The 25,572-nt window shown below is 42.5% G+C and overlaps 1 protein-coding gene across 1 annotated transcript; it reads right to left on the bottom strand.

Annotated features, from left to right (window-relative positions):
* Positions 1-23,708, bottom strand: crip2 (cysteine-rich protein 2). The gene is made up of 8 exons (XM_084043932.1): positions 23,574-23,708; positions 8,420-8,514; positions 4,635-4,692; positions 4,259-4,387; positions 2,788-2,856; positions 2,504-2,598; positions 2,162-2,219; positions 1-1,874 (listed from the first exon to the last, which is right to left on the bottom strand). The coding sequence occupies exons 1-8, from the start codon at positions 23,614-23,616 to the stop codon at positions 1,807-1,809; spliced, it is 615 nt and encodes a 204-aa protein (XP_083900058.1). The 5' UTR covers positions 23,617-23,708; the 3' UTR covers positions 1-1,806.
* Positions 23,709-25,572: the final 1,864 nt, after the last annotated feature.

Here is a 25,572-nt window from a genome sequence, read left to right as displayed (position 1 = left end):
TACCACAGAACATGTAGTGTTTATTGCAAGTCCAGAAAAAAACAACAACAGGGGGAACAACATATTTATCCAGGTTAAATAAGACAAATTCAGCGGGTGCTTAAGTGCAGCGTGTCATTTTTGGCCCTGCAAGGTTCAGAGCTCCGCTACATAGAATAGACAAAAAATAAACACAGTAACAGTCGCAATAATACTAGAATGCACATTCTTACATGAATGACTTGTCTGTAATGTCTTGCTCATTTGTTTCTACAGGTTAGAAATCCGCTAATGGCAAATAAAAGATACAATACTTTCAAATAGCATGTCGTCATCATAATATCACAAGGAAAAATAACAGCAGGGTTATTTACTAGAAAATAACCAAAAAATGTCAGATTTAATTATACAGTTTATGTTGTCTAGTGTCCCCTCCTTTATAATGTGTCCCATAGGGGAAGTAGTAAAAAGCCTAATGCAATTTTAAAAGGACTTGGATTAAGAAATCAATAAATACCACCCTGTCCCCTGGCACGAGTTAGAACCTATTTTCCACAGCCCCCTTACCCTCCCATATTTTCACCCACAGCCCTTCACTCTTAAAAAGATGTCACTTAAAACATGTGCATGTGTCTATAGCTTGAGACAAGGCCGGCATGAGTGGCTTTTCAAAACTTAAGTTAAAAACACATTGACACGTTTGCTGACATTAACATGACACTGTGCTGAAAAGTAACACACGCGCATGCCGTCCCAAACTAGACCCAGAAACATGACAATGATTAAATCCTTTTTAAAGTGTGCCTTCTGCCTGTTCAACTTGTAACAGAACCCCTAAGAAATACGCTGGCCTAAAGCATCAGCTGTGCCATCTTTAGACAATAATCTGAACATCTTTGTAACTGAGCCCCACTTTGTTTTTCTGTCTTCTTCCAAACCCATTTGATCTGGAATGTTGTCATGCGGCCAGACGGTAGATAGTGCAGTCTTCAAACAAAACAAAAAAGAGTAAAGAAAAGAAAAGAAAAGGAAAGAAAATCCTTTTCAAATGTATTGGCAACATGCTCCTGAGGAACACTTGTGTGTGCTTCAGCCACCTCCGAGGTGACATTCCTCCGGCTATCAGCACATGAACGTAAATGCACTGCATCACCACCCATAATGCACCACTCCACACCTGAGAATCACTTTCGGTCAGTTAAGTAGATGGTTTTTCACTTTGCATCATATCAAACCCCCCCACTTGCCACACATGCTTTCAATCGCGATGTTACAAGGGTGCTAAAATTGAATATTATAGAGCATTCCTATCTTCTTGCAGCTCTCAAGGTGAAATGTAATATGTGTGGTTGTGGGTGGTGGGGGTGAATAACATGAATCATTAAAGTGAAGCAGGGGAAAGCAGGCATCAAACAGAGAGGCCAGTAGTACAGTACATGCAGTAAAACACTAATGAATGAATCACTACCCCAGGTGGGGAGTCTAGACCTGGGAAGCATGTATCGTGAATAAAACCGGATTTATACTGAGTTGCCCGCCAGTGTCGCACACCGAAAATAGCCGATCTACAAGCTCACAGCGTGACACGCTTTGAGCTTGGAAAATCTGCTATTGTTCACGCACAACCAAGTACAAATTAGGCGTAAGGGGGAGGGGGTCAGAGTTGAGGAGAACAGCAGAGGCAGAGGAGAAGATCTAGGTGAGCAACAGGGTTGTGTTTTCAGGTCAGTATATACATTGGGGAGAGAGAGGGGCTACAAATAATACTGTGGTGGATGGTAGAGAGTGTTGCGGAGCAGAGGAGGGATGAGGCTGGGGACAGGAGGCTCAGGGCTGGGTCACGGCACTGGGCTCCTTGTCATAGATGTAGCTGCCCACGCCACCAGTGTTCACCCCTGGAAGAGCACAAGACCACAGGCACAGTGGGTATCACGGGTTGAGATACGGGGTAATGAGAAAAAGCATCAGTTTTGAGCACACACATGTTGCGAAAGACTTCCTGACTGCGACAGGATTCTCACAGGACTGTTTCGATGCTGACAAATACATTTTGCAATCTCTCATTCATTGTAATACTTCCTGTACAACATGTGCAGCATGGATCCAGTGCTTGAATGTAACAACAATCTGTGTCAAGTGAAGCTGATTTTTTGGTGGGTTGATAGCACCCCCTAGCGGTTACCTTTGGGCCCGAACAGAGTGGCGTAGCATGGCTTGTGGCAGTACGGCTGGCCGTCATGCTGTAAGAAAACAAAACAAAGCATGAACACAGTAAGAACAGTCTCATATTCCTGTTCCCCACCGTGTATGTCCTCTCTTCCCTTCCCTACGGACTCTGTTTTTTTCTTCCTATAAATCAGTTTGGGCTGTTTGTTTTTTACTTGCCCTTTTCTGTATCATTCTACTTGACCAGTTAATTTACCTTTCCAGCCTTTGTTCCCTTAAATTCTGTGTTTTTTCCTTCATTATTTGTCTGTCTGTCTGTCTGTCTTTCTGTATGTCTCTCTCACTCCCTCCCCCTTACCTCTGCATGGCTGCCAGCAGACAGGGTCTTACTGCACCTTTCACAGCGCAGACAGGGACGATGCCAGTCCTTGCCCAGTGATGTCACCTTCTCAGCTGTTAACACACACACACACACACACACACACACACACACACACACACACACACACACACACACACACACACACACACACACACACACACACACAGAAGAAAAGCATCTCAGACACCATGGCAACCAATTCTTTTCGTTTCCAACCTGTTTTATCACTCTTTGTGTAGGCGGTGTCTGGGATTACTTACCAAAGTATACTTTCTTGCTGCATCTGGGACACAGGTTGGCTTCACCAGAGAAAGTGGTGATGCTGCCAGCTGCAAACACATTGCAAACACATTACAGTTTTGTTAACGTCTTAAGCCTGGCTTCCTTAAAATCTTACAAGACTGTGATTCTGTTAATTTCCTCCATAGTATAGTGCTAGTAGGTTGTATAATACTTTAACTACTGAAATTTAGATTTAAGATATCTAGCAATCTGGAAAAACAATGAAATAATCCAAAAATATTTTATAATAATGCGATGTTGGTTGCCAAGGTAGATACAGTAATCTTATTCAGTGCCTTTACTCCAAAAATTCACTTTGCTTTCATCCCACTTAGTGCTAATGCACGTGGCAAACATGTGATACTGTACTAGCAACTGTAGGTGGAGCCAGAGGACAAAGATTACAGATGACTTTTGGAAATTGCCATTATACTTTATGTAAACTGCACATGGATATCATCAATAAACAGGAAAACAACATAGAACATAGGACTAAATGGCTAGTTTCTCCTTTAAATAGCACATGCTGACAGAGGATGTGTGTCCCCTGGCCATCGATCAACTGGCCCCTTTCGATGTCCCCAGAGTATTCCTGTATCGAGGTCTTTATCAGAGTCAGCAACAGAAAAGACTGTGTGCACACAAACAACATGAATACTACCATGCGCACAGGGGTGCAATGCTCAGTGGACGGGGTTGCACGCCGTGCAACCACTTATTTGACCAGGGGGACTCGCAGGCACACGCATAGATTTAAAACTACTTTAAATTCACACTTCATCAAAGTTTACAAAGGCTCCCGACTCACGCCAGGTACGTTAACATAGGAATTAGCCTATATGCATATCAATTGTCCATTGTGTGACCTGTACTGTAGGTGTTAAGCGACGTGCGTGTCACGTCATTAAAATACAGTGCAACCACTTCCCAAATGAGCATAGCAACACTGCATGCGCACATGTATCACGCACGCACACACGCATGCGCACACACACGCGCAACACAACTGAATGCACATGCATACTTTTGACTTTTATACACAGTAAAACCCTCAGTGTTCATTTATCAATCTCTCAAGACAGATGGGTTTTTTTTTTGCCGATGAGTTCCCAGACTGATCCATTTGCAACTCTGAGAGTGTACAAATCTGGGAAGTGTGATAGCAGATTAGAGTTATGTGATCAAGATTTATCGGTCAGATTTTTCATATTCCATTCCAATTGGCCACGACTGGCTTCCAAAGCTTGCGGGAGGGTCCTTGGCAGCAATTGTCACAAATCATAAACACAGCGTCTGATCTATCCCAATCACACCTTGAGGTACCTCTAAACAACACACAACCAAAAGCGATTTCACTTCCATATTTGTAGACTCTCAGAGTTAAAATAAGGGTATAATGAGGTTTTTACTGTATTTAAACATACATACAGTACACAAAATGCCATGTACCTTTTGCTGGTGCCTTGGGTACAAAGACTCTCTTCTCCTCAGCTTTGGGTGCCGAGTCCACAGCAGTAGGGTTGTTGTTGTTGACAGGTGCATCATAAACATAGGAGCCCGCCCCTCCAATATTCACACCTGTAAGTGCAACGAGAGAGGGAAATAAAACAGTGTAATTTATGTTAAGTATTACGTTGAGGTGTATCGATTACAACATACTGTACTACTTCATTTACTGTTTGCTTCTCTTCGCAAAATTGTCTGTCCAAGGATAGCAAATCAATTTATCATTTTCTCACGTAAGTGGTGTGCTGCGTGAGCCAGTGATACTGTATGTGAGACGTATGAGTGACAGTGAAGAGTGAAATGAAATGATGTACTATACCTTTTGGTCCAAAGAGGGCAGCATAGCATGGTTTGTGGCAGTAAGGCCTTCCATCATGCTGTGGGATGTTAGAAAAACAACAAGACAGAAGGTAAATATTAAATATTTACAAGCATCACATGGTTATTTACCACAGCTGTGTAATTTTCCCGGTAATAACCTGCCTGTAGACAGACAAAACGTATGGATGTTACATTATCATGTCACATCAACGCCTTGTGTTCTGTTATCCTGTGGATTTAATTTCTATTTTGGTGTACAGTAAAGTACAGTAGGGAGGAAAGACAGAGCATGACTAAAAAGGGGAATCCTGCGTTCCTCTGTGATTTCCACCTCAACCTTGTCTGGTGACATTGTCACAAGTTCCCTCAACACATAATAATGACATCCAGGAAACAGAAGAATTTATTGACGTGCAACCATGTGCACACAGACACACACACACACACACACACATCCCTGAAAGGAATGCGAGTTTGTGCGTGCACGTCCCTGCCTGTGTTTTCAGTCTGGTCTAAGACACGGCTGGCCTGCTGCTCCCGCAGGTGCATGCTGGGAAACTGGCGGTCGTGTAAGGGCATGCAGTCATCGGTCAGCGAGGGCAGAACAGGCCTGGGTCGTCATTGGTCCAGATCCCAATGCCCATAGTTGAGAAGAACCAAGCGGATGGTAGCGATGCCACGGGCACAGCGCCAGTGCCCAAGTGGCGAGAGGAACAAATTAAAATAAAAACCTGGTGTGAAACAAGGCACGCACACACGTGCATGCAAGCACACACAAACACACACACACTTGCTGCTCCACCACGTGCCAGCTTTACAATGAACCCCACAAGCTCTTCTCTTCCCTTGGAGCACAGCAAGAAACAGAAAGGCCTGTTCCCTCAATAATGCATTAGCCACAACAGGATGTGCTACTGTTAAAGACACACACACGCACACACACGCCACGCAACTGCACATACACAATCACAAAGAAATGCAGTATATTACACATTACACACACACAAAAACACAGACAGACAGACAGACAGACAGACAGTTAGACATCCTGTGTGACATTTATGAGTTCCGCACAGATTTGGCTGCTAACGCTGTGCCTGGTCCGTGACTAGCCACTGATGACTTTCTCAGAACCAATCCAACTGACACACACAGGCCCCCATTGTCCAGTGAACCAGTCTGGGTCTGGTACTTTGCACAGCCTTGTGCAGTCGCCCCTGCCTCTGGATCTATTTTATGCCAGTGGCAGGGGGACCCTAAAGATGGATTAACCATCCCCCCCGACTGACCACAGCCCCCTCACTTCCCAGCCTTTCACATCCTATATCCTGACATCTGAGAATGTCCTCTCGCCCTGCCATCCATCTAGGGCTAGTTATCGCTACAATGGTAATAGCATGCTAGATATATTCACGATAATTCATTACTTTTGTTAGGGATCATCGTTACTTAAGGACTGCAGACTGTGTGTGTGTAATTTGAGTTGGGGACGTTTTTGGCCACTGTGACAATTTAGATTACGAGGGGAATTCTAAATTCAATGAAATATATCAATATATCCTAAATCGTAGTTCAGACCAAAGATTTGTGACCAGATTAAGTCATTTTAAGCCCAATTTATACTTCATCGTACGATGGTGTCGCTCGCCGAAAATAGCCAACCTACTAGTTCACACCGCTTTGTGTTGTGAGCTTATAGGTCTGTCATTTTTGGCATGCGACACCGTTGTACGACGGAGCATACGTTTAAGTATTAGAGCGCAATAGATTGTTCATCTGTGCATCTATCCGTTCATCCATCTTTAACCCCAATACTGCCTGACTTTTCTGGGTCCAGGCCCTGTTTAACAGCCCACATTGGGGTGGATTAGTGAAGTCATGATCTTGTAAGCTGTGGACAGTGGAGACTTGTGACCTTCTCCCTGGAAGCTTGGCCATCTGCCATCAAGCCTCCGGGAGCTGCCGTCCTCTGTTTGGCCCACGGATGAGGGGCCACGGCAGGCTTCATCTCCCCTCAAGACTCCCCTTTTAAAAAGGGAGCTCTGAGGTCGCCTAACCTTCTGTACACAGGCCTGGGGATAACATCAAACATACCCTCCCGTGACCCAAAAATCCCTTTTACATTCCTGCATTTTATGCAATTATGTCTCCCAAGGCTCCTGAACCTGCACCATCCCCCCTGTTTCCATGACAATGAAAGGGGCACAAAGTTTCCCGGCTAAAGCCAGGCTCCTGTCATCGTGGCAGTGCCGCCTCAGGCGAGATTTGGATGCCGTCCATGGAGAGAGGATGGAGGCGGAGAGAGATGAGAGAGCGAGAGAAATAATAAAGCGAGGGACATGATACTGTAGGCTACAAGTTACAGTAATCATATAGAGATTAAACATCAGGACAGCATCCTCTGGGGTGTGCAGGGAAATTGCTTTTGTGTACTACAGACCGAGATCATATCCTTCCTGTGTGAACCGGGGGAAGAGTTCTGCCTCCGACACTGACGTAATCAGAGCAGAGGCTCCAGGGGTCAGCATATTCAGTCATGTCCAGAGAGAGGGACATGGAATTGGTAGCTAGGTCATGACAGGGAAAGGGGGATAAGGATGATAAGTAAGTGGCTGGGTCAAAGCTAGACGTACAGGGAACAGCACTTTGCTACGGCCCGCAGTTGGGGGAAAATATGCTGAGGGGTGCTACAGCTGTAATTACATAACAGAGGACAAGAGAACAGACACCAAGTGATCCTGCAGGGCCAGAGAAGTTGAAGTCCCATCCGAGGGATGTTACAGGCTTATAGTAAGGCAGGGGGGGTTCAATTATAAATAAATGGGCCTATTTTATATTTCATCGCACAACAGCGTCATGTAATAATGGCAATAGTGAGCTTGTCAATGTTTGAAAAGGTTCGCCCCAAAATAGGGACATCGTAAGGACTGCCGACTGTGTGTGTGTGTGTGTGTGTGTGTGTGTGTGTGTGTGTGTGTACCTGTCGGTAGGTGTGAGTGATTGATTCATTGCATGTTGTTTTTTTGTATCGTTTCCACATGTGTTTTTGCCCCACTTAACTGTCAATCTCCTGTCATCACGCCCACTCATTGTCTCACTCCATTCCAACCACTCAGAGCAGACTATCACGCCTTCGCTCCATTATGCTAATCACACTTACTGTTATTTAAACCCTGCTTTAACCTGTGTTGCCCTGTGTCTCTCACTTGTGTGTTTGCCTTATAAGCGCATTATAATGTGCTTATGTGTAGATTTTTATACATTTGAAAACTTGTGAAATGGGACATTCTGCATAATGAGTACTTTCTACTTTTGGTACTTTAAGTACATTTTGACGCCAATACTTGTACTTTTACTCAAGTAAATTTTGAATTCCGGACTTTTACTTGAAACAGAGTATCTCTACATTGCAGTATAGAGGATATGCGTGTGACATCATCATCAAAACCGGAAGTTATGCAGGAATGCCTACTGAGTGTCAAAAAAATACTTTCTGGCCTTGACAGCCCATGCATCCAAACAGAAAAGTCATATTTGATTGCATTAAACAACATTAAACATTGTTAAACTCACTTTGCACGTTGCTTTGCCACTCGCTTTGCCACTCGATGTGCCATTCACTTTAAGCATGCGCATATCCTCTATTGATACCTTTACTTAAGTAAGAAATGTGAGTACTTTTTCCACCTCTGGTAGTTTTTTAACCTGAACCGGAACAAACTACAGTATAGGGTTTTATCCCCTTTTAGGAAGGTCTCTTATGCTAGGGGGCTTCCCACTCACCTCAGCATGGCCCCCTGTAGTCAGAAGCTTGTTGCAGCGGTCGCACTTCAGGCACATCTTGTGCCAGTCTTTGCCCAGTGATGACACCTTCTCAGCTGTACATGAAAGAGAGAAAGGGGAGGGGGAGGATGAGAAAATATTGTGAGTGAAAACAGTCAAAGAAAAGGAGCATTTATACGAGTTACCATCAACAACGGTCTTTATTTATTCACCCATTGTATCGAGCTTTGTGCGGCTTATAATGCCCCGTTCAACATCCCAAAAAGGAGGGGAATTACGTTCCTCATTGCTTCACTATACAGAATAATGATGAGTCTGTTAGCTCGGTGCCACTGCACCATTGAATCCTGGGAACGAAAAAAAATAAGGGAAAAAACGATGCTGTCACACCAAAGACTGATTTAACTGTGGGGGGAGAGGGGGTAAACTGAGTCTGCTTGTGTACCACACAGGATGCCCCGGTGATGTCATCTCAGGGATAGACAGACGGTGGCATGAGCCCTCGTCCAGCTGGAATGGTGGGGGTTGACTACAGCTAACCCAGATCTCTTTGTGTTAACCCCCCATACACACACACACAACACTCCGCCCCACACCCCCCACACCCCACCCCTATTTTTCCACCCCCTCAAGTCTACCAGGCCGATAGAAGGACTGCTTCCCCTAGACTGGCGAGAGACATGCCCTAATTATACACTTTCCAATTATAAATCTCACTCAAGCTTCCACACAATGGGGCCCCGTGGAGTCGTGCAGGGCCCCTTTTGAACAGTAGAGGAAACACGTTCCTTATCACATCAGGGCACAAACAGCCGGACACCAGGGTCTGTTTCCTACGCCTCCCTCTGTCTGACCCCCCCAACAACACACATACGCACACAAGACACGGACACGCACACGTATCAGACTAAGCACAAAACACTTCGCATGCAGCTGTGCACTCTTCTACTACACGCAACACACAGATGGACACAAACATGCACGCACACACACTTACAGTATTCCCCACCATTCAGCCCCCAATCCCCCATACAAGGACCATTGTTTCAGATAAGCCGTATACTCCCTACGGGGGTCTGTGTTTACTCGACCCATCAGTCTCACTGTCAGTTTTCACTGTCAAATGAGACAAACGGCCAACAACAAGGCCCTAGAGAAGAGCTCCAGTAGCGAAGAGGTGCGACCTCCCAGCAAGACACAAAAGAACACAGGAATGCTGACTAGCACAGAGCAGAACGCTGAAGAAGATATTAAATGAATCCTCCTCGGGGACTCTTTTACTGTTGAATAAGAAGACCATCATAAGTCATATGCCAAATCATTGATTTCCAGTTAAATTGGATGGACAGCCGCAAAGTCAAACCCACCAGGAACTTCTCGACAGTGTTTAAGGAAGTGTGTGTGTGTGTGTGTGTGTGTGTGTGTGTGTGTGTGTGTGTGTGTGTGTGTGTGTGTGTGTGTGTGTGTGTGTGTGTGTGTGTGTGTGTGTGTGTGTGTGTGTGTGGTGCACTGGAGTGTGATTGACTTCCTCTTAAATCAGAAGATAGCCACAAACCTCAAGGCACCTCTAGACAGTGTTTAGAGTACTGTTCATGAATGCTATACATCTACCCACAAACAGACATAATATGTATGTGTGTGTGTGTGTGTGTGTGTGTGTGTGTGTGTGTGTGTGTGTGTGTGTGTGTGTGTGTGTGTGTGTGTGTGTGTGTGTGTGTGTGTACACACAATATCATTGCGTGTGTTAGTGATTTATTTCCCCTTACACTGGAGGATAACCACAAACCGCAGGACACCTCCTGAGTGTTGAAAAGGAAGCACATGAATAGGACAAGAGAAATGGGCTCCATGTGTGTGTGTGTGTGTGTGTGTGTGTGTGTGTGTGTGTGTGTGTGTGTGTGTGTGTGTGTGTCTGTGTGCGCGCGCACCCAAGCACATGTGAGGTGATAAAATGTGCTGTTTAACAGTTCCCTGATTTTAAAGGGCAGTTGTTATTGTAAGAGCGGGGCGATGTTGTTAGAAGGGTGTCTGTCTGTATTATGGGGAGGTGTTAGTTATAATGTGTGTGTGTGTGTGTGTGTGTGTGTGTGTGTGTGTGTGTGTGTGTGTGTGTGTGTGTGTGTGTGTGTGTGTGTGTGTGTGTGTGTGTGTGTGTGTGTGTGTGTGTGTGTCCCCAGCTCTTTAACCCCACCCCCACAACTGCTAGTATTCCAGTCACAATTTCTTGAATAATACTTGCCACTTGTTACATTGTAACCCCATCAAGCCTTGCTCGCACATCCTCCACATATGGTGATCTCTGACTTACTCCTTTAGCTGGTGTAGTGGTAAATCTGACAAGTTTGGCGCCAACTCCCCAGTGTGTAGACAAATAGGTTCTGCTCCCTAATAATATATTGGGGCTTGTCTTCTCTGTTGTGGGCAGAGAATTACATGACCACTGCCCCTGTGTGTGTAATGTACTTCTCCAGTGAGCTCATGTACAGTAATGATCTTCTAATTTAAAAATGCTGTACTAACAAAACAAAACTGCAAAGCCTACAGGAAGACACTGAAACCAACACACATATAAAGTCTCCAGTGACTTCACACACTTTTAAAACAAACCGTGACAGTAAATCACTGGTTGACAAGACATAACAGGTATAACAACAAACTCATGCCAAGTGTAAAAGGCACAGAGCATGCACCTTGAATGATCTGCTGTGAATCAGATTCAGAACCTCATTCCAAGTGTGATTTTGGCCAATGGAGACAGATCACACATCACTTTTTGAAATGGACTGCTTCCAGAAAAGCCTGGTTATTTTTGAACAGTGAAACAAAGTTATCCATAACACCCTATGAGAGGAGTTCAGGCTAGCCAAAGTGGTAGCATCTTTTAAAGCTCTACTTAGTACGCTATGTACAAGAAAGCCTTTTATAGCAATCCATTTACTTTGTTCACCATTATATCTAATTCATTTTCTCCTGCTTATTCTACGGTTTCCTTTAATTCTTCATAATTCTTCATAAGTTTAATGTACTGTATTATAAAACCTGTATTATAGACAGCACTGTGTAACTGTCATTTTGAAATGCAAAGCTGTATTACAGTTTATTATATAAGAATCATTTAACATTCCCAAAGTCCTTAAACTAGGATATACGTATGTGGACAGGACACAAATCAAACTACAGCATGTCCCGACTAATAATGAAAGACGACCACCATTTCTTCTGCTTGGTTATGGCAACAAGGTGAGGGTAAATGCACACTTGTGTCAACAAATTATCTGTCCGCGGGGGAGATTCTCTGAATATTCACTTTTAACACTGTCAACACTACTGAGGCCAATTACTTTTCTCTACCATCAACATCAACACAGTCTGATTCAGGATTTCCCTTCTTGGCTTAGCAGACTCCTTGGAGTGCATTTGCCTTGGAATCTGCCTGTGTTTACTGACTGTATATAGGCACCAATACGCGACTATGTGTTGATGCAAGGCGGAAAGAGTGTTAAGCCTGCTTCCTGTTTATCTCCACAGTAGAATTAGCCTACAAGATCTGAATAATTTAAGACATTGAATTAATTGAACCCAATTCTCAATCCAGTAAATTTTGCTAGATTTAGGTACTTCCAGAAACCGTTCATAATTGAAGCCTTTGCATGAATAAACACCTCCAAATCCACTTCCAAATTAGTATTAAAGTATTAATGACAAACCTCAAAATTAAACAATTTCTGCAACTGAAGAAGACTTTAATTGTGTGATTTTAGGATTTTGTCCAATCTGTATGGTAGAGTATTAGAGTATTAGTGTCAAAGGTCATGTCTCACCAAGACGGGATCTGACACAGATTTTGACCTGAAGGTCAAGATTCAATTTATCCCCTGAGCAAGCAGGCAGGCTCTATTAGCTCAATGATAAAACAAATTCTGTACTTGCTCAGGAAATCGGGTAAAAATCCGGGGTAGAAGAGGAAAGTTACATAGTGCAGCTTTAATCTAGCTAAAAGCATCAGCTTTAGCTGCCTGCCTTACATGTTAAATCTGAATTGAGTGCAGTGTGTTATCCCTTTTATAACAATAAGCACTGCCGTCCTCTTTCCCCCCGTTATGAACATCACTGAGTACTGACAGATGATGATGATGATGGTGCTGCTCAATATTTAGCCTCACAGAGGAGTAGAGCAAATCGTCTCTGTCTGGTGGAAACCTCATATATCCAAAACAGACTTTTCGGGATTCAAATTCAAAAATGGCAAAAGTAGCAGATCGACAAGCTCAAAACGCGTCGCTTTGTGCTGCCTTTCGAGTTTGTAGATCTGTTACATTCGATGCTTTTGCGTGACCCTGTAGTGTGATCAAGTAGGGCGGTTATTTACGAAAAACACAAAAAGTAAAAATATGGAGATAAGAGGTTTATGCCCGACAGCAACGAAATGAAAGCAGCCGCATTAGCAGCCAGAGGTCAGACCAATAACCATACTGTCGCTGTCACGTGGAAATCTCCATATTTCATCTTTTCATGTTTTTTTTTCATGCTTAATGCTATTAGTCATCCTTTAACCACTTAAGCCCTATTTTAGACTTTGTGGTATGACCGTGTCACGCACAAGTAGCAAAAATAGCCGATCTACAAGCTCACACTGCGTCAATGTGCCATTCTTTCAAAAATGTCGAAACATTTTGAAACCTTTCACTTATAACAACATGGCCAAAAAAGGGACGACGAAAGTATTAACCACTACTTGAGACAAAATAATGACATTATTTTTTCCCATTTCCTGAAAAGTAACAATTTTGGACATATAAGGTTTCCACCCATCAGCGACAATATGATACCTGCACAGCTGTAATCTGCTTAGCCATGTTTGAAAGCTCCTGAGCTAAGCTCTTCCATCTGTGGCTTTCTCCTCTGTGTTGTCAATATGGTTTTATCACAGAGGTACTGTAGCTTATCAATTCTCACAGTGTGTTCAGTAACCTGATTTAACCCCACAGTGTCAATAGAAATGACCTGGTTTGAGCCTTTAAGTTTCTGCAATTTGATGCAAGTTGAGATGAGTCAAAAGTGTTATTTATCAACAATATAGGCCTACAGTTACACTGTCACAGCGAGGGAGGAAATATATGATAATGGCATGCTTAATAAACAGCCTATGTAGTCCCAAGTTACATTAATTGTTATGATATTCAGACACGGTTGAGTCTCAACCTTGACATAGTTACAGTAACAGCCAAAAGGCCAGATATAGCCCTATATCTAATCCGTAGGCCAGATTTTCCATTATCGGGTAGAAAATCCTGGCACTAGAAACAATTAGATCACAGCTGTGGCAGCTGCATTCTACTTGTTATTGATGATGGCTCAGGACAGCTGAATGATTTGGGAAAAATGACAAATTGTGATTTTTCAGAACAATTACATTTTCAAATGTATTTACTGTTTACAGTATAACTACAACAACATTAGATACTGTCTGTCAACATAAAAGGACCATACGAGTGTTATTTCATGTTCATTTCCCATTAGCTAAATTTAGCCCACTAGAGGTTCGGGCCACTACGCTGCCCTCACATCTACAGTTCGGGCCTCAACACAGTCCTCACACCTACGTCGCACTGCTGATCCGACTGATATAGCAGATCTCTGTAACTGTCAGTCCTTGCCCCGTTGATGCCCATATATGATGATCTCTGTATCTGTCAGTCCTTGTCCCTTTTATGCCCATACACTAGAATACGTTGTTTAGACCACCCTCTTGGCTATGCAATTAATTGCAGACTCTGCAATTTGGATATCGCAGTAGTTCATATTGCGATTTTGATTATTTTTCGATAAACCTTTCAGCTCTAGAGTCTAGGCTGTTGGACAATATTCAATAATACCTGCATTGATTTAGCATCATCTGAGGCCAGAGTTAGCTCTGGCTGTACGTCACAAAAAAGCCTGCTACATTCTCCCACGGAGAGAACCATTGACAGCAGCTAACCTTCTGTTCCTCGGGAATTGGAGTCATAAGGCGTTTGGAATCAACCTTTACAGAGCGCAAATTCAACAGATGAACATCAAATAGATATGGGTCCTTTGAAAATCGTCCAGGGCCTATATGAGATTAGCCATGAGATATTGCACGACGTAAGTGTTCCCACTCTGCCTGTAATGATAGCACAGCATCAGAAAAATATCAATCAAGGCCATAATCAGATCAGACGTTTTGTTTGTTCTACAGTATTACATGATGCACTGATACTTAGAGGGGAGGTATCCTGTTCAGAATGACGGCAATTATGAAGAGTGCATGTTGGGAAGAGATGCTGTTCTTTTTGCCAGGGAGAACTCGAGAGTTCACTGCAAGGTGAAATATCCACTGCTTGACAACACCTTCTCTTTCAATGTGATACATGCATTCTTTTATTTTAATGAAAAGTAAGTTACTGAAAGTGACCTGTTGACATATTTAACCTATTGCAGGCTTTAATATCTTTTGCAGGCTTTAATTTCTTGTTGGTACAAAACAATGAACCTCAACATTAGCCTAAACTATAGTATAGCATATGAACCTTTCAGCTACAGTATCAGAACAGGACTCAGGGCTGCTGCTGTAAAAACACTGTAATTGGATGAGTGTATTAGCCAGCGGAACTTGTAATTTAACAAGAGGGTCTAAGGGGGGTTAGTTAATGGCCCATTTCTCCAAACACCTTAATTACAGTCTCTTAATTATCATCAGATACAGGGGCTTCTGTACCCGAATACCATAGATCACAGTGGACGTGATTTTTCCCCAGGGTGGGAGGTATGAGGGGGGAGGCTTCTCACCCAACTTGTATAAAGCATGAACAGTAGAAGATCTGAACTAGGTTGAGAAGTAGGCCACTGAAGCTGCTTAATTCTAAGAATTAGTTTTAACTTGCTTGAGAACCAGATGGGTGGGATAAATTGGAAGATCACAGGACATTGACTAACAGCTACTTTCCTGTGATCCTTTACACATTCTGGCACTCACTTCTTCATCTTACAGAATACCCAACCTCTGTGCTGCTCCAAAGCTAATTAAAACAAACGCTACAAATTGTTTGCAAATACTCACTGATCACTGATCGTGACAGATGAATAACCACCGAGCCCTGGAAAAACATTTACACAGCTGAACTTCCCAGCATGCACTTCTGTGGGCAATGGTCGCCGGGGGCCGAGGCTCTGAGACCTCATACTGTATGAGTGCTCTCTTATCGCTCCATAATTCGATTAGACGATGAAGTGTAGGGAAATCCAATGCATGCCATTCAACAATGAGGACAATGTGCTGTCCACTGCATGGCACGCTACGCTACGCCAGCTCATCTCTGTAACCATTACTCACAGTGGCCCGGTTATCGACGGGGGGTGAATCAATCTAGGAAGCACTGAATGGGCTAATGTTTCTGGATGTCAGGATGACTGTATTAAATGGCCACAGAAATGTGACACACACTACTCAGCGTATGGGAGGGAATACCAGCCCTCTTGCATTATCACAAGCGACAAATCTGATATTGTATTTATTCGCAGCTAAATAATCTACATCATTACATGGGTCGATATTGAAAAGGCATTATCTATTACAGGGATTTGCCAAAGATGGAAGGGTGGACATAAGAGTGTTAAATAGAGCCTACTTGTTCATTACGTAATTCTTGGTGTTGCTTTTTCAGTGGACTGGAATAAAATGTGTTCTAGCCTAAGTTACATGGACCCATCTGCATGGACATAAGTGCTTCATACCGCAATACACTCTCTCTTCCTGTTCCAACCCCCATCCTCATTCCCTCCCCCTCCATCTAGTCCTCTATCAACACCAGCTGAGTCCACGCAGGAACTTCTTGTTTTGTCACAGTAATGTGATAACTAGGCTTGCATGTCCCATCTAACACACCTGACTCCTCCTGAAGACTCCAAAGTCTGAACAGGAGAAAATGTATGTTGAATATACTGGATCAATATATTTGTGACAAAACAGGAAATAGAATATATTGGGTTATTAATTGGGATTAATTGGCATCATATACAATAATATATATTTTTTTTTTAAATTCATGGGCTAACAATTAGCACACAAGCCACACTAGTGACAGGAAAGAAATAACAATCAGATTAAAATCTCAGTTTACAGATGGATGTTGATTACGGAATATTGATGGAAGCATAGTATTTTGTAAAATATGAAATACTGGAAGCAAATGTCAAATATACCTAGTGCATTAAAGTGTTTGTCAGGTTCGAGTGCAATATATAAAGTGGCGATAAATATGTGTTGAAGCACACATGCCTATAGTGACAGGAAGGAAAAAACATGCAGCCTGTGTTTCCTTCAATGCATCCTCCCTCCATTCAGCCTTGTGGAATTTGAACACCCTCAAGAACATGTGACATTGTTACTTTGGGTTAAAGACAATGGCTATTCAAGTCTCCAAGGTTTACTCTGGCATGCAATGTTAACCAGTGGGGGGCAGTGTATACATCCGCCACATTCCATGACGTCACACAGCTAAAGGTAGCTTTGCTATTGTGCTGCACACTTGGATGATCAATTATTTTTTTCTACAAGAGGCTAGCCGTGTGTGTGTGTGTGTGTGTGTGTGTGTGTGTGTGTGTGTGTGTGTGTGTGTGTGTGTGTGTGTGTGTGTGTGTGTGTGTGTGTGTGTGTGTGTGTGTGTGTGTGTGTGTGTGTGTGTGTGTGTGTGTGTGTGTGTGTGTGATTCAACAACACTCACAATTAAGCTGATTCTTAAGTAAATTCTCTGTTTGACTTGAATGGAAGTGATAGCTAAGCTGACAATAGCTGAACATTAAGATGAATTTGATGAGACTTTGACTATGTGTTCGGTAAGAGTTCCTTAGTTATAATGGTGGCTTTGTCAGATGAGGGACTGATAATGGGGCTTCTGGTCTGGAACATATGTGTCTGGATCCCACTTCACTTAACAGTCTAAAATTAGAATTTTAGGTCTCTTGTCTTAATCTTGTTCTTCAGGTCTCCAAAAAGGTCACTTTAAAAAGTCTTTATTTTAATAAGCCAAGAGTACTATTTATTATGACAAATCCCATGATGAAAAGGAACAGACTACAATTTTAAATATCAAGACATATGAGTTGGTTCTCCGTGGCTGATGCAACCCTGGAGCAAAACTTGGCACTGGAGGTCGTCTGTCGCCTCAGTCAAGGCGAGGTTTCCTCTCCAGTCTCTCTCCCTCCCTAATTCTCTCTCTCTCTCTCTCTCTCTCTCTCTCTCTCTCTCTCTCTCTCTCTCTCTCTCTCTCTCTCTCTCTCTCTCTCTCTCTCTCTCTCTCTCTCTCTCTCTCTCTCTCTCTCTCTCTCTCTCTCTCTCTCTCTCTCTCTCTCTCTCTCTCTCTCTCTCTCTCTCTCTCTCTCTCTCTCTCTCTCTCTCTCTCTCTCTCTCTCTCTCTCTCTGTGAATAAAGAGGCTGACCTCGTGAATCCTGCTGGCTGACGTAAATGAGCTGTAGTTAACTCACATCCTGTCTGTGTTGGTCAGAAGAGCTGCGGGGCAAAGCACCGTTTCACGGTCCTGCCTTGATGGCTTGTTGTTCACCCTCCCTCGCCCCCCAGGCCTTTTCTCCCCAACACAGCATCTCATCTCTAAACTGGCCAGGACATTGTGTCCCTGGCTAAGGGGGGTACAAATAGGTCTGTCCTGCATGACCGGCCTACAGAGTACTAGGCATGCATTCTGGGGAGTGAGCCAATGAAAGTGACATGCGGTGCAAACACAGTTATAAATCTAGGTTATATGGTCAGTGGATGAATTTGATGTTATCTAAAATAGCCACTTTTGCACCATGATCTTGTGACTGAGTCAGAACAGAACAGACAGTAGGGCAACTGTTTTGAAAGAAGTCACTTTGGTCTTTTAAATTAATAAAGTTGACCATGTCTGCAGTCGCCATGTCTAAGAATACGCTACACTAGAATAATTCCTTTGTATGCATGGCCAATTTTCAAATGCTTCACGGTTCGGGTTCATGTATGACTTTAATGTGATCAGACGGCTGGAAGCCAAATCAGTTCTTCTATCCCACGGCAGTTACATAAGAGGTTGCACTGCTGCAAGGTGGATCACCGCGCTTCACCTGTGCAGGGGGGGGGGGGGGGGGGCAGCCTGTCTTTCAGCACCTGGTTTAATGCCATCCCCATTAGCGGATCATTCGTGTCTCAAAAAAAGGCAGAGGGGTGGAAAAAAAGGACCCTCATTCACTAGCCTCACAGTGGCAGGTTATGCAACGGCACAGAGGAGGAGGCACCGACTCAAGAAGTGACGTTACATAACAGACAAGGCGCATTCAGGATGCCCGAGGGGCAGCCAAATGGAAAGCAGTATCCAGACTAGGAAGAAAACGATATTGTGTGGACGTTTGGGACAGAGGGAGGAGGATGAAAAGAGTGTGTGGGAAATGGAGCGGCTCCTCCGCACCGTCAGGGAATGGTTGAGAGGACCAAGGTATTCTGCCCGTCCTCTGAAAGGGCAAATGAGCGCGCGGAGACAGAGGGTGCCTTGTGTGAATAGAGATGTTGTTTCTCATTATAATGCATGAAGAACTTTGAGAGTCTCTGCAAAACCATAAAGGCAACCCCCCCCCCCTTGTACTTAAACTCATAAGAGGAATTCTGGGCCTGAAGCAAGACCAACAGATTGAAGAAGAGGAGTGGGGGGGTGCAGAGAAAGTGACAGAGAGAAACCTATTGAGAGAGAGTGAGAAGTGAGAGGCATTGAAAGTCACTGAGAGAGTAAAAGACTATCAACAGGAAGCCATTCCTTCCCCCATCCCATTAATTCCTTGTTTGCTCATTGCACAAAGAGCCACTGCTTTGTTTTGCCATGCGTGAGAGCCAGACAGTTCTATATTGGGCCACTTTTCAACCCAAATTCAGGTTTTGTTTGGTTGAGCCATGCTGTGAATGTGATGGGCAGCTGTACTCTTACGCGTGTGTGTGCTCTCTCACATGCCATCAGTTATCTGAGTCTGTGACCTAGTAGTCACGTGTCAGTCGATAGTTCCCAGTGCATTTCCGATATCTGCAGAGAAGTGGGAAGGACAGATGTGTAGCCACAATGTGCACTCTGGGGAACTGAAGTTCAACCCTCAATACTGAAAAAGCAATTCCTCCAAAAACCCTAGAGATGTTGTTTAGCATTCTTTTAATGCCAGTGCTAAGCCTGGGTTTCTTTTGGGGTTTTTTAGGGGGGTGGTTTCTTTTGCAGAAAATAAATCTGTGAGGATTTTGCGGGTGAAAACATTCCTTGACGTTGGTCATGCGTGATTGAAAAGCTGCGAGAGCAGCTGTGAGGGAGGAACAGCAGTTTGATCCCACAGTCAACATTTTGCCTTTTAGTGGCCATGAAAGTAAGTCATCTGCCAGCAGCTGCCAAATAAAAGCGACTAACGGAAAATAATAAAACAGTTCCTTAAAACCTAAAACAATTTCCATCCTAGACGGTGGCTCACCGCTGCCGTTTGAAATGACGCTCATGCAGTAAGCTGCGGGGTGGAGTAAAACGCCTCACCCTTTAATTCCAGTATTGGCCAATGCCAGCTGGTCGGGCCAGGTGCGTATTCTGTGGGGCGGGCCTTTCGCCACTCTATATAGCACAGCATGAGTGCATGAGTGTTTTTTTTATTTTCTCAACAAGGAAAGGGACCATTTTATTCCTGTATACAGCTGAGGAATAAGACAATTAAGCCAATCATTCCAAATCCACAGACGGAACATCAATGCCTCACAGGATAAGCCTCACTTGCCTCCGTCTCCCTCTCTCTTCCTCTGGTCTCAGGAAAGGAAAAGTGAGACGTAGCGTAGGAGATTTGTGTGGAGCTGGGAGCTGGTGAGCTGCTTCCACAGTAGCATTCTGGAATTCCTCAGTGACATCATGTTGATGATGTTCTAAGCTGTGGGCAGCAGAAATGTCCAAACGTCCAAATGGCACTCTCCCCGACCCCACCCATGCCTCATCGTAGCCACACCCTCCGTTTGCGATGACTGAAACCTTAATAACACAGCCTTTTTCTCTTCCCCGTGTCTCTGTCACTCTCATCCTCCCTATACTCTCTGACGTCTATAAGGCTAATTCTACGCTGGGCCAGCCAGCATCAACCCTGCTGCTCAAGTGTCGACTCAGCCCAAGGCATGTTCCGCCCCAACACATTTTACACCCTAACCAGCCCCTGTAAAAATAACTTCCAATGAAAGATCGTATTATGTTATATAAAAGAAAGGAGGGAGAAAAATAAGCAGAGGAGTTATGACTCACTTGCTGGTTCATTGCTGTGAATTAAGGCTATAATCCGTATGTTTTATGTCCTCTCCCGACGGAGAGAGGTAATTGCAACTGTAAAACCTAGGCCTGTCACAATTATTACATAATCGTCTAATCGTAATTATTTTATATAATCGCAATTATTTTTGCATAATCGTCATAATCAATTCCATGTTAAACAATGTCATATATTTTCAGAAAATGACAAAAATAGTGGAAATAGCCGATCTATAAGCTCAAAACGTGTCGCATTTCCACTATTATTTATTTATTTTCAAGTATAAAGTAATTAAATATATGTTATTTGTCATATCTGCCCTGTGCAACTTTTGTTTATGAAAGCTAAAAGCCAAACAGAAATGTCATTTTTATCCATTCATTTAACGACAGAAACACAATTAAATCGTTAATCGCAGTTATTTGAGTGATAATTAATCATAGTATTGTATTAACATACTCTACCATACAGGTTGGTTACAATGTTTAATTCATTAAAAGTACTTACAGATTACAAACGGTAAAGGAGGAATAAGTTGCAAATGTTTTACTATTGCAGGAGACTAAATCTTACTTTCCCTGAACATTATTATAGCCCAGTGACTTGCAGTGGTGTAAAGTAACTAAGTAGTACACATACTCAAGTACTGTACTTAAGTACAATTTTGAGGTATTTACTATTTTTTACTTTACTGGAGTATTTCCGATTTTCCGTACTTTTACTACATCTCAAAGGCAAATATTGTACTTTTACTCCACTACAATTATTTGAAAACGACTTTATTTTACTTTGTAGATTTTGATTATAATAAAAGAAAACACAACCACTTCAGCCCCTTTTCTCTAAGGCTGGGAACGAGGCTACTTCAGTCCTATATATATTTCAGCCATTTGAAAATAGCAGATCTACAAGCTGATGCATTGTGAGCTTGTAGATCGGCTGCACAAAGAGCACATTAACTTTTAGTACTTTAAGTATATTTTGATGGCGATACTTTAGTCATTTTACTCAAGTACATTTTTAATACAGGACTTCTACTTGTAACAGAGTATATCTACATTGCAGTGTTGATACTTTTACTTAAATAAAGAAATGTAGTACTTCTTCCACCACAGTGACTAGTGGGACCCACTGGATGAGCAGCATCTGTGATGTGCACTCTCTGTCGTTGCCTGTTATGTAATAAAGGCTTCCCATCCACTCTCTCATAATTGATTTTGACCCCATGACAGCTCGCTGTGCCATGAACTGTACGGATGGATGACCGTTGCTGGAAATAATTAATTGTTTTTGATTACGCGTTGAGGGCATAAACATAAACATAGCTGATTGGTCAGGGTTCAACGGGGTTACCAAAAAAAAAGAGAAAAGCATATGAACACACTTGAGAAAATTAGGATAAAAGAAGAGATTTTTAATTACTTTAACTGAACATACGACAGAATGTATCTACTGTGATGATGATCTCTGTCTCACACTATTCAATTAATGTGTTTTTGCGGTGAAAAAGTGCCACATTAGACCTTTAATACCATAAACATGACGAGTGGGAAGTTGTATTCCCACTGACACAGATAAGAGCATAACACCGTTACCATGATCATCTATGAGTGGGCACATTCAGCATATGGTATTATTGCACTCTTGGCAAGGGTACCCACTACCCAGCAACTCCCATTGCCAACTGTCATGCTTGTGAATATGCCAAAAACAACAAATTAACTATGGCATAGCCCCCCCCCCCCCTCCACCCCAACTAAATAAAGAAACAAATCTAAGAAGCCTTTTGGGGTTGGGGAATTTAGCCCCTTATATATCTATGTTTACATTGAGCCAGCTCAACTCTCCAGAGAGGCTGTCTCTGTGAATCATTGACATTGAAAGGTTTTGGGTTCATTCACTCTTGTTCTAAAATAATCAGTGGTGTAAAGTAACTGAGGACATTTACTCAAGTACTGTACTTAAGTAGAATTGAGTTTTTTTTTACTTTACTGGAGTATTTCCAATTTTCTATACTTTTACTTCTACTCCACTACATATCAGAGGCATTTTTTTATTCCACTACAATTATTTGAAAACTTTAGTTACTAGTTACTTTGTAGATTTTGAATATTATTACAAAACCCACTTTAGCCCCATATACATTTCGGTCATTTAAATTGCCGATCTACAAGCTCACAATGCGAAGCGATGCTATGCATTGTGAGCTTGTAGATCTGCATTTTTTTTTTAAAGTATACATTTTAAAAATGGGACATTCTGCATAATGAGTACTTTCTACTTGTCTTTTGGTACTTCAAGTACATTTTGATATCAATACTTTTGTACCTTTACTCTCAAGTAAAATGTTAAATTTTAGAATTTTACTTGTTACAGAGTATTTCTATAATGCAATATGGATACTTGAGTACAAAATGTGAGTAATTTTTCCACCACTGAAAATAAATAATACATAATCCAAGGAATGCTGTGAACGATATTTCTGTACATTCTCTTAAAGTGAATGTGGCATGGGATTGGTTACACATTCACCCCACATAGACGGATCATTTAGCTTGATGCATTAAATATTAGGATGTTATTATGATGACACAGAGACAGACAAGGTATGCAACGAGAAGTGTCATTCATTCTGTGAAAACCACCACAAACTTGCAGCACAATCCTATCCTAGATGCCGTTAATAACAACACATAACAAGTTAATATTGTAAACAATAAAGGCAAATATCTATAATATCCTAGACATTCATGTCATTCATTGTCTACAACAAGTGACGTCTTGCTACTCAAACAGAATCAGATCAGTCATTTCAGTGCTCTAGTGTAGTGAAAGTGGACAACCATCACTTACCGAAATACACCGTCTTCTCACACTTGGGACACTTGGAAGCCATGTTGCAATGTTTTGGTCGAATGAAGCGAATGAGCTGTTTTGTTTACTAGTGTAGCAGCTTCCACGAGGCTGAGTCTCTCTCTCTTTCTCTCTCTCTCTGAGCAAGTGCTCTGTGTGTCCCAGTTCACAGGAGCGGGGAAGCATCTCTTTCAGATCAGCTCATTTGCATAGTCCCTCCCCGCCACGCTGCCGGCTCGGTAGACATCCCATAGTCCGTGAGGATTGACCCGACAGACAGCTGCTCTGTGATTGGTTAGTATATAGCCCAAACAGTGAGTCGGGACCACAGTCTGTGGTCGGGACCTATTTATGGTCAAGGATCCATTTTCGTGGGTCGCAACTCGCAAGTGAACATCCTTAAGTTTCCTAAATGTTGTCATTAATTATTATTATTTCAAAATATGTAAAAAAAAAAATTTCACGAATAAAATAAAACAAATAATTAAAGAAATGCCCTAAATTAGAAAACAAATGTTTAAGAAGTACTGAAAATAGCAGATCTGCAAGCTCGCAATGCGGCGCAAAGTGATGCCTTGTGAGCTTGTAGATCTGCTATTTTCACTAGTTTGGGTCCCGGGCAATCATCAGATTTCTCTTTTGGGTCTTGAGCTAAAAAGTGTGGGAACCTGCTTTGTCCGGGAACCTGCTTTGTCAGGAAACCGTTGGTTGGGTATTAAGGTTACCGTTTTTGCTTTCTCTTTTCATATTTGATGTATTTATTGTTCATTTCAACCTCTCAAAGTGTAAATAACAATTATAATTCACAAGTCACAAAATCTTACAAAAAGTTAACTGTCTCACCTCTGAAAACAGCAAGGTTAACTACAGCGACCATTTTCATTTAGCATATTGGACCCTATTTGGCCTCAGAGGCTCAGAGACTATAGATACTCAGGCAACAGAGTCAGTGGACACGACTTCCAAAAGCTCCTTAAGTCAAGTCGCCATGTCCGCTTTATTGTGTGTTCCCATCTCCTTGCCACAGCATCTTGATGATCTCAGGTAAAATCATGTGTGTGTGACTGTGATTCTAGCTATACTTGACATTACTGAACACCATTTTACAAAGCATACCATTAGATTGTTTGGTCTTTGATGAACTGAGGAAGCTAAAACAAATAATGGTGTATGTGTATGTTCATGTTGATGTATGATATGGCAGAAGCTGTAAATAGGCCTCCTACACAAGGATATATACTGATGGTGGTATGGTTCTTTAAGTTTCTCTGTAGGCATTTCTAAAACAAGGGTTTGTGTGTGTGCGTGTGTGTGTGTGTGTGTGTGTGTGTGTGTGTGTGTGTGTGTGTGTGTGTGTGTGTGTGTGTGTGTGTGTGTGTGTGTGTGTGTGTGTGTGTGTGTGTGTGTTGTGGATAGCAAGACGCTGAACCATTTACATTCTCACACGAGACAAGTTAAGTATAAAGTAAATTTGATTTATAAAGCACCTATCGAAACAGTGCTGTACAATGGACAACAATACAAACAATCAAGTAAAAACTAGCTAAAACAAGGCACATAAGAGCAATAGCACAACAAGAAGTAAAGCAAAAACATTGACCTGCATAAGTGGGTCAGGTAAAAAGTTCATAAATGCTTACGAAACAGGTTTCTAACAAGTTCTTGAAACCGTCAACTGACTCAGCTTTTTTTATCGCCAAGGGTAGAGCGTTCCACAGTGTTGGAGCAAACACCAATGCAAAGGCCCGGTCACCCTTAGTTTTAAGTTTGGTCGCAGGTATTTCCAGAAGGCCTTTGTCAGAGGACCTGAGAGATCTCACATTGGGCTTTGAATGCAGTAAGTCTGTGATATAAAGTGGGGCCAGCCCTTGTACTGCTTGATAGGTTATTAAAAGGATTTTAAAATCAATCCTTAATGGGCAGCCAGTGAAGTGCAGCCAACACCGGTGTTATATGTGCTCTACGATTGGTAAAAGCATATAGCAATTCTATAATATAT

This window comes from Gymnoscopelus microlampas, assembly GCF_963454915.1.
Source record: "Gymnoscopelus microlampas genome assembly, chromosome: 20".
Taxonomy (NCBI): Eukaryota; Metazoa; Chordata; class Actinopteri; order Myctophiformes; family Myctophidae; genus Gymnoscopelus; species Gymnoscopelus microlampas.
This window is presented reverse-complemented; position numbering and strand designations above follow the sequence as displayed.